Consider the following 15,076-nt stretch of genomic DNA (forward strand, 5'->3'; position numbering starts at 1 on the left):
CTCAAGCAGGACATTTCTCAGTGATGCGCTATTCATTTTGAGGTACACCAGAGATGATTCAACTGTAATTCCTCACCATCAGCATTAACAAGAGTATGTCCATTTACAAACCAATGTTTAGATTACTAATTTATTTCAGTGCACATGCGGGAACTGTATCAATAACGGTGCAAACGTTAAGCCCAGCACTAATTTGAATGATTAATGAAACCAACGTTTGTAAAACAAATCTTGCTCCATCTTTTATCTTTACTCAAAGTAGTAAGAACGAAAGACAAACTGCATTAATAGTGGCCCACAGCTGATTAGCAGAATAATTTCAGTAATAACGCAAGTTAACTGGAAACACAATATAAAATACAAATCTATGTATTTTTGAACACCAGGTAGAAAACATATATACATCAATAATTATTCATACTTACAGGTTGTGATTCTGAGGAGCAAGCTGGTCCAAATAAACTGGGTACTGACCCATCTTTTAAGGGCAAGCGTTTTACGAATCCCGCGCTGAAGACGTTTGAGGGCTGGTCAGGTTATTCTCGGGCGGACAACGTACAACATAGGTCGGCATTATGCAGATGTATTTTCTAGTGATGTACAACCGTCACGCAGTAGGTTTCGAAATACAAACGACTCATATAGGCGGTTCAGAGTAGATTCTTTCTTTTGGGAGACAATAACTTTATTTTTCGTGCACTTTCGACTTAACAGAACGTTTACATTCACATACAGTTATATTACACACTGCATGAAAGGGAATATTCTGGGGAAAAAACATAATAGGGGCACTTTTAAAAAAGTTCAATATAGACCAATTTACCTGGGTGTTTCTCTATCCACTGGACTAGCCAACCCATCCGACAATCACATGACCAGGGGTTTCCACTAAGGAAGAGATTCTCAATATTGTAGCAGCCAGCAAATATAGTTGCAGGCAAGGTGGTTAAAGCATTGTCTGACAAGTAAATGGTCTTGAGAGATGACCATTTCAAAATCTGGCTGAACTGCAGCGATATAAATGTATCTGGATGAAGCTGTTGAAGTAGGTTTCCCTCAAGGTTGATCAACTGCAGCCTTTTCAATCCATAAAAACTTTCTGGGTGGATGAAGGTAATGTGATTATGGTCCATATGAAGACGTAAAAGATTGTCCAGACCTCTAAATGTGTTCTTGTCAAGCTTCTCAACTCTGTTATAACTCATTTTCAGAACCTAGAGATGCAAATAAAAACAAATCGTTAAGATATGAAAATAAAGTAAATATATAATTTTTTTAATTGATTCCATTTCAGACAAGCTTCAGACCTTTTCAATGGCCACAGCTAAAAACACAAATTTTAGAAACAAAACGACTTCAGTTATATCATAATTCATATAATATATATATATATTTAACAAGTATTAAGTCCAGCACACAGCTAGAACAAATCTAATGTTACAGTTACAGTATTACATTTGGAAAAGTTCTCTTGAAAATAATAAAACAATATGTGACCCTGGACCACAAATAAAGTTACTGGTGTGGAGAGACTGGATAAAAAGCTGTGGCCAGACCTGGAAAGACTGAGCATGACCATTCTTTACCCTGATCTTCTGAATTATTGGAGTTATTTAATTGTGCAGAGCACATTTTTGAGTTTTGAATAAAAGTCTTTTACATTGATTCCCTTCTTCCCCCAAACTTGAACCTTGTAACAAAGGCACTGTAGATATTAAGTGGCTCTAGCAACATTTAACATTTAATCATTTAGCAGACACTTTTATCCAAAGCTACTTACAAATTGAGGAGGACAATAGAAGCAATCAAACCAACAATAGGGCAATAATCAGATATGGGGGACTCGAGTCACATGACTTGACTTGCAAATTTAAGGACTTGAGACTTGCTTGACTAAATTAAGAAAATGACTTGACTGTCTTGAGATCCAATGACTTGACTTGAACTGTATGACTTGAGAATGACTTCATAACAACTAAAGTAATTATGTTATTTTTATATAAATCATCGCAATCAATTGATGAACCAAATGAAAGCAACTGTGATGCAGAGTCAGAGACGTTCAGATCCATTTGCAGTATGTTTAATAAGAATAATCAAACTGACATTGTCGACGCTGTTTTCTGATTACTGCCTAAGGAAATCCAAGATCATAAACGATACCAGGCAGAGGTCAGGGCAGGCAGCAATGTTCAGAATCACAAACGATGGCAGGCAAAAGGTCAGAGCAGGCAGCAGATGAAGAAACAGGAATCAGTAAACAGTCACAGGTCAGAACACGGGGAATCAATAACAGAATAAACGCTTGGTAATGTTAGCCGGGGCAAAACAAGACTTCACGATGAGTGAGAGTCAGAAGGCAGTTTTTATAGAGGAGAAGTGGGAACACCTGTGTGGGTGATTAGACCTAGGTACGGGGCTTATGGGAAATGAAGTTCAATACTCTGGTGAAGGAGTTTTTTGATGAGCGGAGAGAGCCACAGGAGGTGTGATCTATGACAGCAACGGAACCATTGTCACCAGTCATCAGATTCTGCGTGATACTGCACAAGCACAGAAAAAAACCTACAGCGCGGCGAGTACGCTAAATTCAAAAACATCTCCCAGCATCGTTCCTTTTTGGATATAACAGTTTTAAATTCACCATATTCATAAAAGGAGATTTGCTGTATGCATAATAACTGGCAAGGGACATCTGACACGACCATCACAACCTTGAACTTCATTCATCACCTCTACAAGTAAGCTATGGCTTGTTTAACCTGTTTGCTATAGTTCATTTGACTAACGTTAAATCTAGAGAGAATAGTGGTCAAAACAGCATGCCTCTTTATACAAAATTATGTTTTCAAATGTAGCTTAAGGCTGTCAATAGATTAAAATGATAATTAGCCAAATGAAGGCACATGTTTTGTATAACGTGCATAAATTCGTAGACATTTGCCACAGTTTCTTTCGAATCATAGTGCTTTACTGCCAAATATATGTAAACTGTCTTTCAAATGACGAAAAACAACATACAAAACTGTAAATGTTTTTGTCATGTTTTAGGTTTCTCTTAAAGCAGGGTCAGACATTATCAGGGGGTATGAGTTATGAGTTAATCCACATGCAAGCACTACTTTAATAATAATAATTCAAAAAGGTACTTCGGGGCAAACAAAGAAACTCAGAACAGCAAACAGCAATAACGACCGACAAACAACAACTGAAGTACAGAGGTTTAAATAGACTGCTTAACAAGGGGTTGATGAGGGACAGATGTTGGTGATATGTCATGGGAACTAATAAGGGTAACTTTTGGCGCTTTTCCACTGCACAGTACCAGCTCGCCTTGGCTCGCCTCGCCTCGCCTCGACTCGCCTCTGTTTGGTTTTCCACTGTGTAAAAGTTATACCGGTACCTGCTTCCAGGTACTTTTTTTCGTACCACCTTCAGCGAGGTTCTAAGCGAGCTGAGGCGATACTAAAACGTGACGTAAAAACCCGGCAGACAGCTGATTGGTCAGATAGAATCGTGACTATTCACTACGTCATCATTGCACGCGCCAGACGGAGTATCCTGAATAACACCGCCATTTTCAAACAGTTTGGCCAGAGATTGCGTGATATAACCTATTAATATTAACTTATTATGGCAACTCGGAAGAATACGCCGTGGTCGAACGAGGAGGTGCAGACTTTCCTTTGTTTGGTTGCGGAAGATAGGATCCAGCGAGAGCTTGATGGGGCAACGAGGAACGAAAAAGTGTACCAAGAAGTCTCCGAACTGCTGTCCACACATGGCTACAACAGGACGTTCCAGCAATGTAGGGAAAAGTTAAAAAAGCTTAAAAGTGACTACAGAGCTGTAAAGGACCACAACGGACTCAGTGGTTCAAACCGAAAAAGCTGGAAGTGGTACGACCAGATGGATGGTATCTACGGCCATAGACCGGCGAGCAACGGGAGGGAGGGTGGACTTGACTCGGCCACCAGTTTGTTGGAGTCGCTGATTGAGGATGGTAAGTGTTTTAAGTTTATATTTAATTAACATTAACCCTGTAGGCGCACTCTGCTTGAGAGTTTTGTTTTCTGCAGGCTGACTTTTGGAAAGCTGAAGCTCACTTATAACAACGAAGACTGTAAACTTGTTTCGCAGATAACAATTGCTGCTAGCTCTAACTAGTTGCTAGCTGCCATTGCTATTTCGTAGTGTGTTGACTTTTGTATGATCTTTCTATTTAAGATTCCTTTTCGACGAGCGAGACTGGTTCAGTGACTCCCACTGATGCCACGTTGGCTGCAGTTGCACCGGCTTCAACAACGGTACCAGAAACAGTGGAACCATCGACACCCACACGATCAGCTGCATCGACACCGAGACCCGCAGCAGCGTCAACACCGGCAACCGGTTAGTATAATAGGAAAAAAAGTAAAACCTTCTAGCCTGTTGTCTGTGAATCTAAACACATATCATTATTATTAATGGTATTAATAACTCATATATCATATATTATTATTAATATAACATAAACAACTTCCTGCATAACAACAGGAAGCATTCCCAGTTATGGGAATCAAGGATTGATTAATAAACCTGTTCAGTATTTTTATAACTTTCCAGACGTACACCTATACTGTACACATGGTAATATAAAGTTGACATTTACTAAAATAGTGGAGTCGTTATATATATGTAATAGTAAGTTGTGGGCTTGTCTTTTGTATGTAGCAGATGTAATGGTAATACATGTGAACAATTTAAAACACACACAACCTTGGAGTGAAACGTGAGTTGTTCGTTTTCCATTATTGTAACTTATTCATTGTAATTATTTTTTGACCAGGACGGAGGAAACGACCGAGGGAACAGGAGCATCTGACTGTCCTAAGGGAGATGCAGACATCTGATGTCGAGCAGCTGGAGTTGAACCGGGCACAGCGGGAGCGCCATTTACAGATGGCACTCGATGATGCAGCACATGCAAGAGAACTGGAAGCGGCTTTGAGGAGGGAGGAGATTGCTGCAATGGCGTCCTTCAACCAGGCCTTTCTGGGAACCCTGAGCCAGCTTGTACAGGCACTGAACCGGCGGGACACTGTTCCACCGCCCCTGGACTGAAACCCCATAGTTTGCTCAGTTGAACTTCATGTTTGCACTACATGTAACATATGTATATAGTTGGTTGTGTGAATTTATATTTATATTATAGTTCTTTCTATTTGTATGTGTGTTTAAATAAAACCATTTGAAACTTATTACAAAAGTCTTTTGTGATGGTTTGAAAATACAGGGTCAAACCCTTGTAAAAAAGCAGATTTTATACTGTGATAACTAGGGCTGCGCAATATATCGAATTTATTGAAATATCGCAAATGTATATATCGCAATATGCATATCGCAACAGCTTGCAATAAATGGGGTCATGAACAAAATACAAAGTATCTTTAGCTTTAATAAGTATCAGGATATATTGAATTCATACAGTGAAAACTAAGCAATGTTTTTTTATATTTTATGATTCAGTATCTTTTATTAAATAAACCTAATGTAGGATAACCTGAAACCATGTGGTTTACACTTACAATAACACTTCTTATGCTACTACAGTAAAACACTGATGTTCACTTTCAGAAGTTATAAAGATGTTTTCTTGTCATAAAAAGAATGTGAAACACATGTAGGTTATATTTTAAATATATTTTACAGATAATTTAAGTTTATTTTACACACTTTATCGCACAGCCCTAGTGATAACCTTAAAAAAAAACAGATGAGACAACATTTTTAACGATAATATATTTATTTTTTAGCAATTTAAGTAACGCATCAGACCCTCTCGTACATCCCTCCCCTCTTCCTCTACACCCTGTGCCACTGCCACCACAGGCTCTGCTGCTGCAGGTGCATCCCAGTCATTGTCATAGTCCTCTCCATAACTCTCACAAAGGTTATGCAAAGCACAGCAAGTAAGAATCATAGATTTCACGGTTGTAACATCACAGTCATTTCTTTTCATGAGACAACGCCACCTTCCCTTCAGTCTACCAAAAGCGTTTTCAACTACTACCCGTGCTCGACATATTTTCTTGTTGTAGATCTGCTGTTCTGCTGTCAGCCGTCCAGTGTCAGTGAATGGTTTTATGAGCCAGTTCTGCAGGGGATAGGCAGAATCTCCCAGGATGTAGTAAGAAATATTCACACCACCAATATTCCTGGTGTAAGCTGGAAAGTGGTTGCCACGGCTGGCCAACTCCCACAATGTGGACAGTCTTAAAACACGAGCATCATGCAAGCTGCCAGGCAGTCCTGCAAACACGTTCCAGAACAGTCCTTTTCCATCTACAACACCTTGAAGGATGATGGAGTGCCAGCCTTTACGGTTGAAATAGTCACAGTGGTACTCCTGTGGTGCCATAATGGGTATGTGTGATCCATCGATAGCACCAACACACTGCGGGAGCCCCCATCTGTTCTCAATGTAGGCAGCCATTTCTTCAAACTTCGCCTGGTCTGGGAAACGAATTTGTTCGGGAACCAACAACGTTTCTGCAGCAGCAGTGAACTCTTGAACACACCGGCAAACAGTTGTTATGCTTACTCCGAAAAGATGGCCGACAGTTCTGTACTCTGAACCGGTCGCAAGCTTCCATAGTGCGATGGCCACTCTCTTCTTTAGAGGAACACACTTGCGGAAGCTTGTGTCCTGTCTCTCCATCACTGGACGCAGTTTGTTGTACAAGTATGTAAATGTTTCTTCGGACATTCTGAAGTTCTGAACCCACTGCGCGTTTGTAAAACCGGGAACAATAACATCCCACCACTCGGTAGCTCGGTTGAAAGTCCAAACAGACGGTCTGCCGCGGCGATTTTGCAAAGCAAAACAGATCTGAATCACATAAAGCATACACATTTTAGTACGTAATACTGGTAGCTATAAAGTTGATCAAATACGTTGTATATAGTATAGTATTTACACATATGCAAACGTTAGCATAACTTACCCTTTTGCGTCGACTTTGAACAAGCGGATTTGTCTCGTAGTCTGAACTCTGTAGTAATTCCCAAACTCTTCTGTTTTTTTCAGCAGTGTTTCGTTTTGCTGCCCTCAGCGTTTGTCTTCTTGCTGTGAGAAACAGCCACATACCGAGGACCAAAAACAGCACAGACTCGATTTCCTCCATTGTCCTGTGTGTGTGGTTAGCGGGTGTGTGTCGCGTACAATATTACGTCACGGCAGTTTCCTGCGGCGTCGCTATGACGACCAGGTACTATTGTGGAGGTACTATCTGCAATGGAAAAAGGAGCGAAAAGCGAGCCGAGCCAAGCCGAGGCGAGTTGAGCCGAGCCGAGCTGGTACTGTGTAGTGGAAAAGCGCCATTTGGTGACAAACAAGGTACAATGCAAAACAGGAACCAAACACAGGAAGTGACACAAGACAGTACAGGGATCGTGACATAGCCCCCCCTAAAAGGAGCGGCTTCCAGACGCAGTATTCATAGGACAGTTAGGGGGCAACGTGGAGGCAGGGTGGGAAGTCACACCTGACTATAAGTCACAGGACTGGTCAAACTATGAAAAAAAGTGCGAGTGGCCCGTTAACTGCCCCGTATCTCACCATTTGACAGAGTATTTTGTGAATCAGAGGCTGCAGCTTTATTTTAAACAACTTAATGACAATGTGGTTCACCGGGATGAATGTTGTTTCGAGACCCTTTGCATCCAGTTTCCAATCCTCTGAAATATAATGGACCGTCATAGACATGTAGGGGGTCATATTTATGCTTGACCACGCTGATTTAAGCAAGGACAGTACAGTGATCACGGTACTTCTGACTCCTGAAGCTAAACGGCCTGGGGTGGATGGGTAAAATTGAAATATTGTATTGAGTTAACTTAATCCTCTGGATTCGATTATCACACCGGAGTGATTGCATGGATTATCTTAAAATACGCCATCATTCATGGTCACTCACTCAGATAAGAGGAAGACATCATTCAGCCATGTAAATTATAAAATGCTCAAGTAATGTTGAACAATAAATCTAAATAAATTTGAAATCGCTATGGCTTAGTGATCATGAAAGTGCTGTGATTGGTGATAAGTGCGAGTAAGGAGAAACCGGCGTTTATTTATTCATTCTCAGTGTTGAGAAACGTAGCCTGCACGTGTTACGTTACTGTGCTAATAATAACTAAGGTACCTAATTAGGTTAGATATTTATTTTGTATGAAAACTAGCGCGTTAGTTAATTATGGATTAAAAAGTGCCGTTTTATCAGTGCTGCGCGAGCTCTCACAATCACGGACGTGCACACACAGAGAGAGAGGATAATTGCAAAATGAAAATTGACGGGCTAGTTAAAATTTTGTTCTTGCTTGTGTTTTTTTTCTGTTAAAATGTGAGAAAGCATTTTTTATTATCCATCCGTGTTTTAAAAATTTGTTGAATGACGTCCGTTTTACTGTTAACACAGCCCTCATTATATATCTGATTAGTTTTGCTATTATTGGACTCCTGTCTATTCATTGTCAACTGTGTTCTATAAATATGTTTGTATTGGCTAACATTTTTTCAGCTAATGCGTGTGCTGTTTAAAATGTGCAATGTTCAAATGCAAAGACAGCACGTCACAAATAGAAGCCCTTTTTTTCTGTGGGATTTAGTATCATATTTGGATATTGCAATAATAAATTAAGTAGCCTATCTTAAGTGTACACAGGTGTACAATTGACATTGCATATAAATTTATATGCAATGCAATATAGTTTGTGGTGGCCAGGGAAGGGCAGTTGACTGTAAAGTAGCAGGTTTAGCAGTGGAAGTGTAGACTTGATACGTCTGCATGCTTCCCCAATGGTCCTCTAGAAGGTTTTTCCAAGCTTAAAGTACTTCTGCTATTCTCCTTCTTAAAGGTAGCACAGACCTTTAACACTCAATTACATATTTCATCACGACCAGATGATAACACTAAATTATCTAAAATGACAGAGTGTGTTAAAGATATAAAATATTGGATGACGTGTAATTTTCTTCTATTAAATTCAGAGAAAACGGAAGTATTACTGATTGGTCCAAAAAACTGCCCACAAAACCTCTTACAATACAACCTTAATCTAGAAGGATGTCCTGTTACTTTATCCTCTACAGTAAAAGATCTGGGTGTTATACTAGACCGCAACTTGTCTTTTGAAAATCATATTTCAAATGTCACAAGAACAGCCTTCTCCACCTTAGAAACATTGCTAAGCTACGTAACATGCTATCAGTTTCTGATGCAGAAAAGTTAGTTCATGCATTCATGACCTCGAGACTAGATTACTGTAATGCTCTATTAGCTGGTTGTTCTGCATCCTCCGTAAACAAGCTACAGTTAGTCCAAAATGCAGCTGCTAGAGTTCTTACTAGGTCAAGAAAATATGATCATATAACACCAATTTTATCATCTCTACACTGGTTACCTATTAAGTTCCGTATCAATTACAAAGTATTGTTACTGACTAATAAAGCCCTAAACGGCTTAGCTCCTGTGTATTTAAGAGATCTTCTATCGCCATATAATCCATCGCGCTCTTTAAGATCGCTAAATTCGAGGCTCCTGGTCGTACCTACACTCTAAAAACTCCTGGGTTATTTCTTCAACCCATTTTCTGGGTTATTTGTGTTGGGTTAAAATTATGGGTTATTTTTTCAGAGAGTACCCATTTTCTGGGTTATAGGGCTAATATTTTGACCCAATTCCTGGGTTGTTTGAGTTTCTGGGTTATTTTTCAAAGAGTAACCCATGTTCTGGGTCCCCGCTCGGCCCCTCCCCCTGCAGTTGTTCTGGAATTTTCTCACAGCAGACATTTGAAATAACCGACACTTCGCGCTCGATCCGTTTTGGCCTGTGCTTCTTCGGTGCAACTTCGTCGTGTATTCAAGGTAAGCGAGTATTTTCAGTGTTGATATAATGTAATATTTTCTGTGTCCATGTCCCCGTTGCTAGTTTAGCACCATTTGCTGAAAAAATTACCATGGCTTTGCTACGTTGAGACTAGTGTTAGCTGTGGTAACTTAATTGTGGTTGTCATGTAGCTACGCTATCGCGAAAACATCTAACTTAACTAGTTTAAAGTCTGTGTAAAGTCAAAATAAATATGTGTTTTGAGTTTGTCAGACTAAAGAAGAAAGTGTAAACCACCCATACAATTTGAATGATTAAAAATAACGATAGGTTCATGAAATTAGGTGACAAAATGGTTGAAATGCTTTTTACACATTGTTGAGAAATACGTTACATTTATGACCACGTTAGGCTATTTAATGTGTTTAGAAGAAAATGACTGAATTCACTTTACACGGTCTTTAAATTCTATTTTTCATAACATGTGCTGTACTTATCTCATTGTTATAATAACGGCAATAATACGGTAACGTTAGCTAACGTTACAGTGCAGCTAACTTAGTGGCGACGTCGTGCCCATAGACAGTAAACGGGTCGTACCGCGGCTAGAGCGACGACACAATCGTTGAGATAACGTTATGTTTACCAGCTGCGCCGTGCTTATCATATTATACAGTGCTCTACTGGCTGAAGTAAAACCTGTTAACCTTTGCAAGTGCGCCGGCGCACTGAAGCGTTATTTGGTTAAACAGTTCAAAGTTACTATCAGATTTAATGTTATTAACTTACCGTGACAAACTATACATCATTAAAAATATATGACTCAAGTTTCAGTATTTGACCACTATTGTATTCTGAGAAACTTATATTGACAGTTATGTCTTAATTTGTCAGAAGTTATGAAAAAATTAGTACTTTAATATGGATTATGATCGTCAGCCGCTCTCATTCAAAAAAAAAAAAAATCTTGTGCTGTCGTCATGACAGCGCTTGACAAAACAACGTGCCTCAGGGCTTTTAGCTTAAAAATGTGCAGATTTAGAGAAATATTGATAGATTCTCATAGGTTTACATCAGAGTTCTATAGACAGGAATAATATTTATTGAATTTATACCCAAATGTGTCGATGTAATAATTATGAGCACTGGATACTCTGATGTACTGTGTTTTCAATCCATAAGAGCAGCCTGAGGGAGCCCTATGCACATGTAGTCCATATATGGTACACACGAAGAAGTCATAATCATGTGACATTCTAGGTTGTCCCTGACATAAACAAAGCTAACAGAGATTGCTTTAACATGCAGATAAAGACGTTGTGAAGACAATAAACATGATTGCAATGATATTTGATTGACCTATGTTCTTCGAGCCATGTCAGGTATTTTCATAATAATAGATTATATTTATAATGTAATGCTAATGGATATAGACTTTATCATCGTGCAGAATACTATAATATATTGTTAGTCTAATTTTTTAATCTGAAGCCCAATCAAATCACATAAGGTTATTTAAAACAGCCAGTCTTTGTAATTATAATGCAGACAAAAGAAAAGCATATTTTATGCTTTTAGTACAAAGGGTTCAGTTTGGGTATGCCATTTCTGAGGATTTTTCAAAAGTGGGGTTGCAGCCTAACTGCACCCACACACCGGACGCGAATAGCGCGTCAGGCGCGAGTGATTTCAATGTTAAGTCAATGCAAAGACGCGTTACACGCGTTTTACGCGCGTAACGCGTCTTTGCATTGACTTAACATTGAAATGACTCACGCCTGACGCGCTATTCGCGTCCGGTGTGAACGCACCATAACAGGTAAAAGAAGCGGGTCAAGTCTTCGAATTGTTGCTAACCTCTATATTGCTATGTTTTCTCCAGGTCATTTTAAATGGACAGCTTTGTCGCTGATGTGCCAACTGAGTGGCGGCTTTCTGAGCTGATAGAGAATTTGAAAGGTGAGCATTTTACTCTTACTACCCTTATATCATCTCTCTATACCTAAAAAAATTTCTTTAATTGGGCTTAAATGTGTCGGTGCAAGATTCTGTGAAAGTCACAACTTCTTCGACAGTGGAGTATGCATATCTATATAACCCTTATAGTTAAAAGATACTTGTGCCTTGTCTTTAAGCTGTTATGCATAAGAATAGGCCAGATATTCACCTTTGCATTAATGTCATTACACTTGTTAATGAAAGAAAAGATGGACAGTAGTATATTAGACTGTCATTCACACTAAATGGGCAATGCTGCAAAATAACCACATTAGTTAACTAGGAAATTGGGCCACGTTAAAAAACAACAACACAACATTCCCTTAAAAGTGATTATTTTTTTAGCTTTATAATCAAAGAGTGTCTGGTGAGTGGTTCACAATTGTCTCGACTTATTAGTAATACTCATGTTGTCTTGTTTTCTGTCTTTCAGATGAAGACATGGATGAGGAGGCATTTCTTCTCTTAGATGAGGACACTATCAAAAATCTTGTCCCCAAAGTTTGTCCCAGGCTTAAATTCCTAAAGCTCTCCAGAGACTTTAAAGGAGAATTACGGCGAAAAATGAACCTAGAGGTAATTAACACATGGTTACCGAGTCGATCGTTCTTTGGAATTTGTTTTCATGATAATCGAATGTAAAGAGTTTTATCTCTAAAAACTGATTAGCTTATAACGCTATATTGAATATAAGTAAAAAGAAATTGTTAGTTAATACCACTAACAAGGCTCAAAATAGCCTAACACTAACACGGTAGCATAATGAGGGTCCCTACATGCAAACCGAAGCATTGAGAACTTTGTAAGTGTACAGACAGTTTAAGAAGAAGATACTTTATAAAGACAGTACATTACGCGTATACAGGCAGGAGCCATCTTGGAAAACAGACTTGACCAGTCGAGCCATGAACGCCGTGCTAAGACAGCTGAACTGTGACTTTAACCTATAGACCAGCTCACGTAGCACGGCGTTCGTGGCTCGACTGGTATGTACTGTCTTTATAAAGTATCTTCTTTTTAAACTGTCTTTACACTTACACAGTTCTCAATGCTTCGGTTTGCATGTAGGGACCCTCATTATGCTACCGTGTTAGGCTATTTTGAGCCTTGTTAGTGGTATTAACTAACAATTTCTTTTATATATATACTAGCGTTATAAGCCAATCAGTTTTTAGAGATAAAACTCTTTACATTCGATTATCATGAAAACACATCCCAGAGAACGGTCGACTCGGTAACCATGTGTTATTAACCCCTAGGTTCATTTCTCGCCGGAATTGTCCTTTAAAGGACAAGTTCGGTATTATACACTTAAAGCCCTGTTTTCAGATCTTTTCTGATGAAATAGAACGGTTAAGATTGAAATTTGGACACATGCTGCTGTCCCGAGAATTTTTGGTTTCTGTGGTAGCACCCCCACCTCCACAATGGCTGCATCGGTGCACTGGAACAATTCTTCGATTAACTACGATAAAACCTGTTGGAAAGCATCTTTTGCAGCGATTTTTGTGTGAGCATATCTGTGAACACCCCTGACCACTCGGTAAGTTTCACGTCTTTGTAATCTTAACCGTTTTATTTCATCAGAAACTATCTGAAAACAGGGCTTTAAGTGTAAAATACCGAACTTGTCCTTTAAGCCTTAAATTCAATCCAGTTATTGAATGTTGTCGAATGTTTGAGTTGTTTATTTTTCTATTTTTTCTTTCCAATATTGTTATTACAGTCTGACCTAAAATAAATATGAAAATAAATATGTCCAAGTGTATGTGTTTTTTTTAATATATATATATATATATATATATATATATATATATATATAGTTTAATTTAATTTAATGCAATAAAAATGTAAAAGTGCTTGAAGTGTATAATATAATTTAAAACAAAGTTTTATTTTCTGAAATAAGGCATACTGGCATAGTAACCCAAGTTAGGTTATTTTTGACCCAACTCCTGGGTTAAAAAGGGACCAACTAATTTCTGGGTTATTTAAACCCAGATATTTGGGTTGTTCTTTTGACCCAGAAGTTGGGTTATATTAACTACAATGTTGGGTTGTTTTAACCCAAAATTTGGGTCAGGTATTTAACCCAGAAGTTGGGTCAAAAAGAATAACCCAATTTTCTGGGTTGAAATAACCCAGAAATTAGTTGGTCCCTTTTTAACCCAGGAGTTGGGTCAAAAATAACCCATTATGGGTTATTTTTGACCCAGGAGTTTTTAGAGTGTAGGATAACTAAGTTCACTAAAGGAGGGAGGGCGTTTTCACATCTAGCTCCTAAACTCTGGAATAGCCTTCCTGATATTGTCCGAGACTCAGACTCGCTCTCCCAGTTTAAAACTAGACTAAAGACGCATCTCTTTAGCCAAGCATTCACATAATGCATCGTACCTTTTATACTACAGTTAAATCAGATCAAATGCATTCATATTATGAACAGCAGCTACGCTAATTATTTCCCATCTGCCTTTTTTGTTGTTATCTCGGGATGCCTGTCCCGAGATAACTCAAATAGAGTTCGTCAGCTCCAGTTATGTATCCAGCCTCTCATGGAGACTTCAGATGCCCCAACGCCTGTGAAGAGACGACCCAACGCCGGCGATATGTTATGCCCTAAATTTATGATTAACTAACTGTATTTTTGTTTGTACATTTTTGAAATGCATTTTCTGTAAAGCTGCTTTGAAACAATATGTATTGTGAAAAGCGCTATACAAATAAACTTGAATTGAATTGAACAGTTGTTAGAGCAGATGGTCGAGCGCTATATGCCATCCCTCGCTCTCTTCTGCAGTCTTCCCATTTTTTTCACTGGAAAAGTTTACATGCTCTCATTGGTTGGGTTGCTTTTAAGGAGCTGTACAATTGCTGAGGCCTGGGGATGGCTAATGTGGTGGAACAATAACCACCCTCTTCCAGAGTGGAAGTTGTCGGCGGACACAGCTGTGGCTGTGATCTCCCTGCTCTGCTCTGCCCCTAATGCTGTTTCCAGAGGCATCAGAGCTGCAGTACGGTATGTGCCTCTAGGTGTTAAGCTCTTGGTCACTTGTCAAGGGTCTACATTTGGCAACCCAAGGCAATCTCAGGCTGGACTATGCTTGGTTTGCCACTGTTTATTCAAAGTCACAGCTGGGAAGAAGGCATTTGTCCAGTATGGTGTAGTGGGTATTAACATTTCCATACCGTCAGTAGCTGACGCAGCGTTG

At 39.1% G+C, this 15,076-nt stretch overlaps 2 protein-coding genes and 1 long non-coding RNA gene across 3 annotated transcripts in view; 1 reads left to right on the forward strand and 2 right to left on the reverse strand.

Annotated features, from left to right (window-relative positions):
• Positions 1 to 15,076, reverse strand: part of LOC306997308 — a 413,102-nt gene that overhangs the window by 103,335 nt on the left and 294,691 nt on the right. The window lies entirely within an intron of this gene.
• The window catches only part of igsf10 (immunoglobulin superfamily, member 10), a 48,613-nt gene that overhangs the window by 10,022 nt on the left and 23,515 nt on the right, over positions 1 to 15,076 (reverse strand). The window contains exon 4 of the mRNA XM_079610549.1: positions 824 to 1,214. Coding sequence (XP_079466675.1) covers positions 824 to 1,214 — 391 coding nt within the window. The remainder of the gene's footprint in view (positions 1 to 823; positions 1,215 to 15,076) is intronic.
• LOC306996821 (uncharacterized protein) lies at positions 3,634 to 5,103 on the forward strand (the record flags this gene model as incomplete). Its single annotated transcript, XM_079609723.1, has 3 exons — positions 3,634 to 4,003; positions 4,228 to 4,392; positions 4,829 to 5,103. 3 exons carry the CDS (start codon positions 3,634 to 3,636, stop codon positions 5,101 to 5,103), a joined length of 810 nt encoding a protein of 269 aa, XP_079465849.1.

This window comes from Phoxinus phoxinus (genome assembly GCF_949152265.1).
Source record: "Phoxinus phoxinus genome assembly, chromosome: 4".
NCBI classification, from domain to species: Eukaryota; Metazoa; Chordata; class Actinopteri; order Cypriniformes; family Leuciscidae; genus Phoxinus; species Phoxinus phoxinus.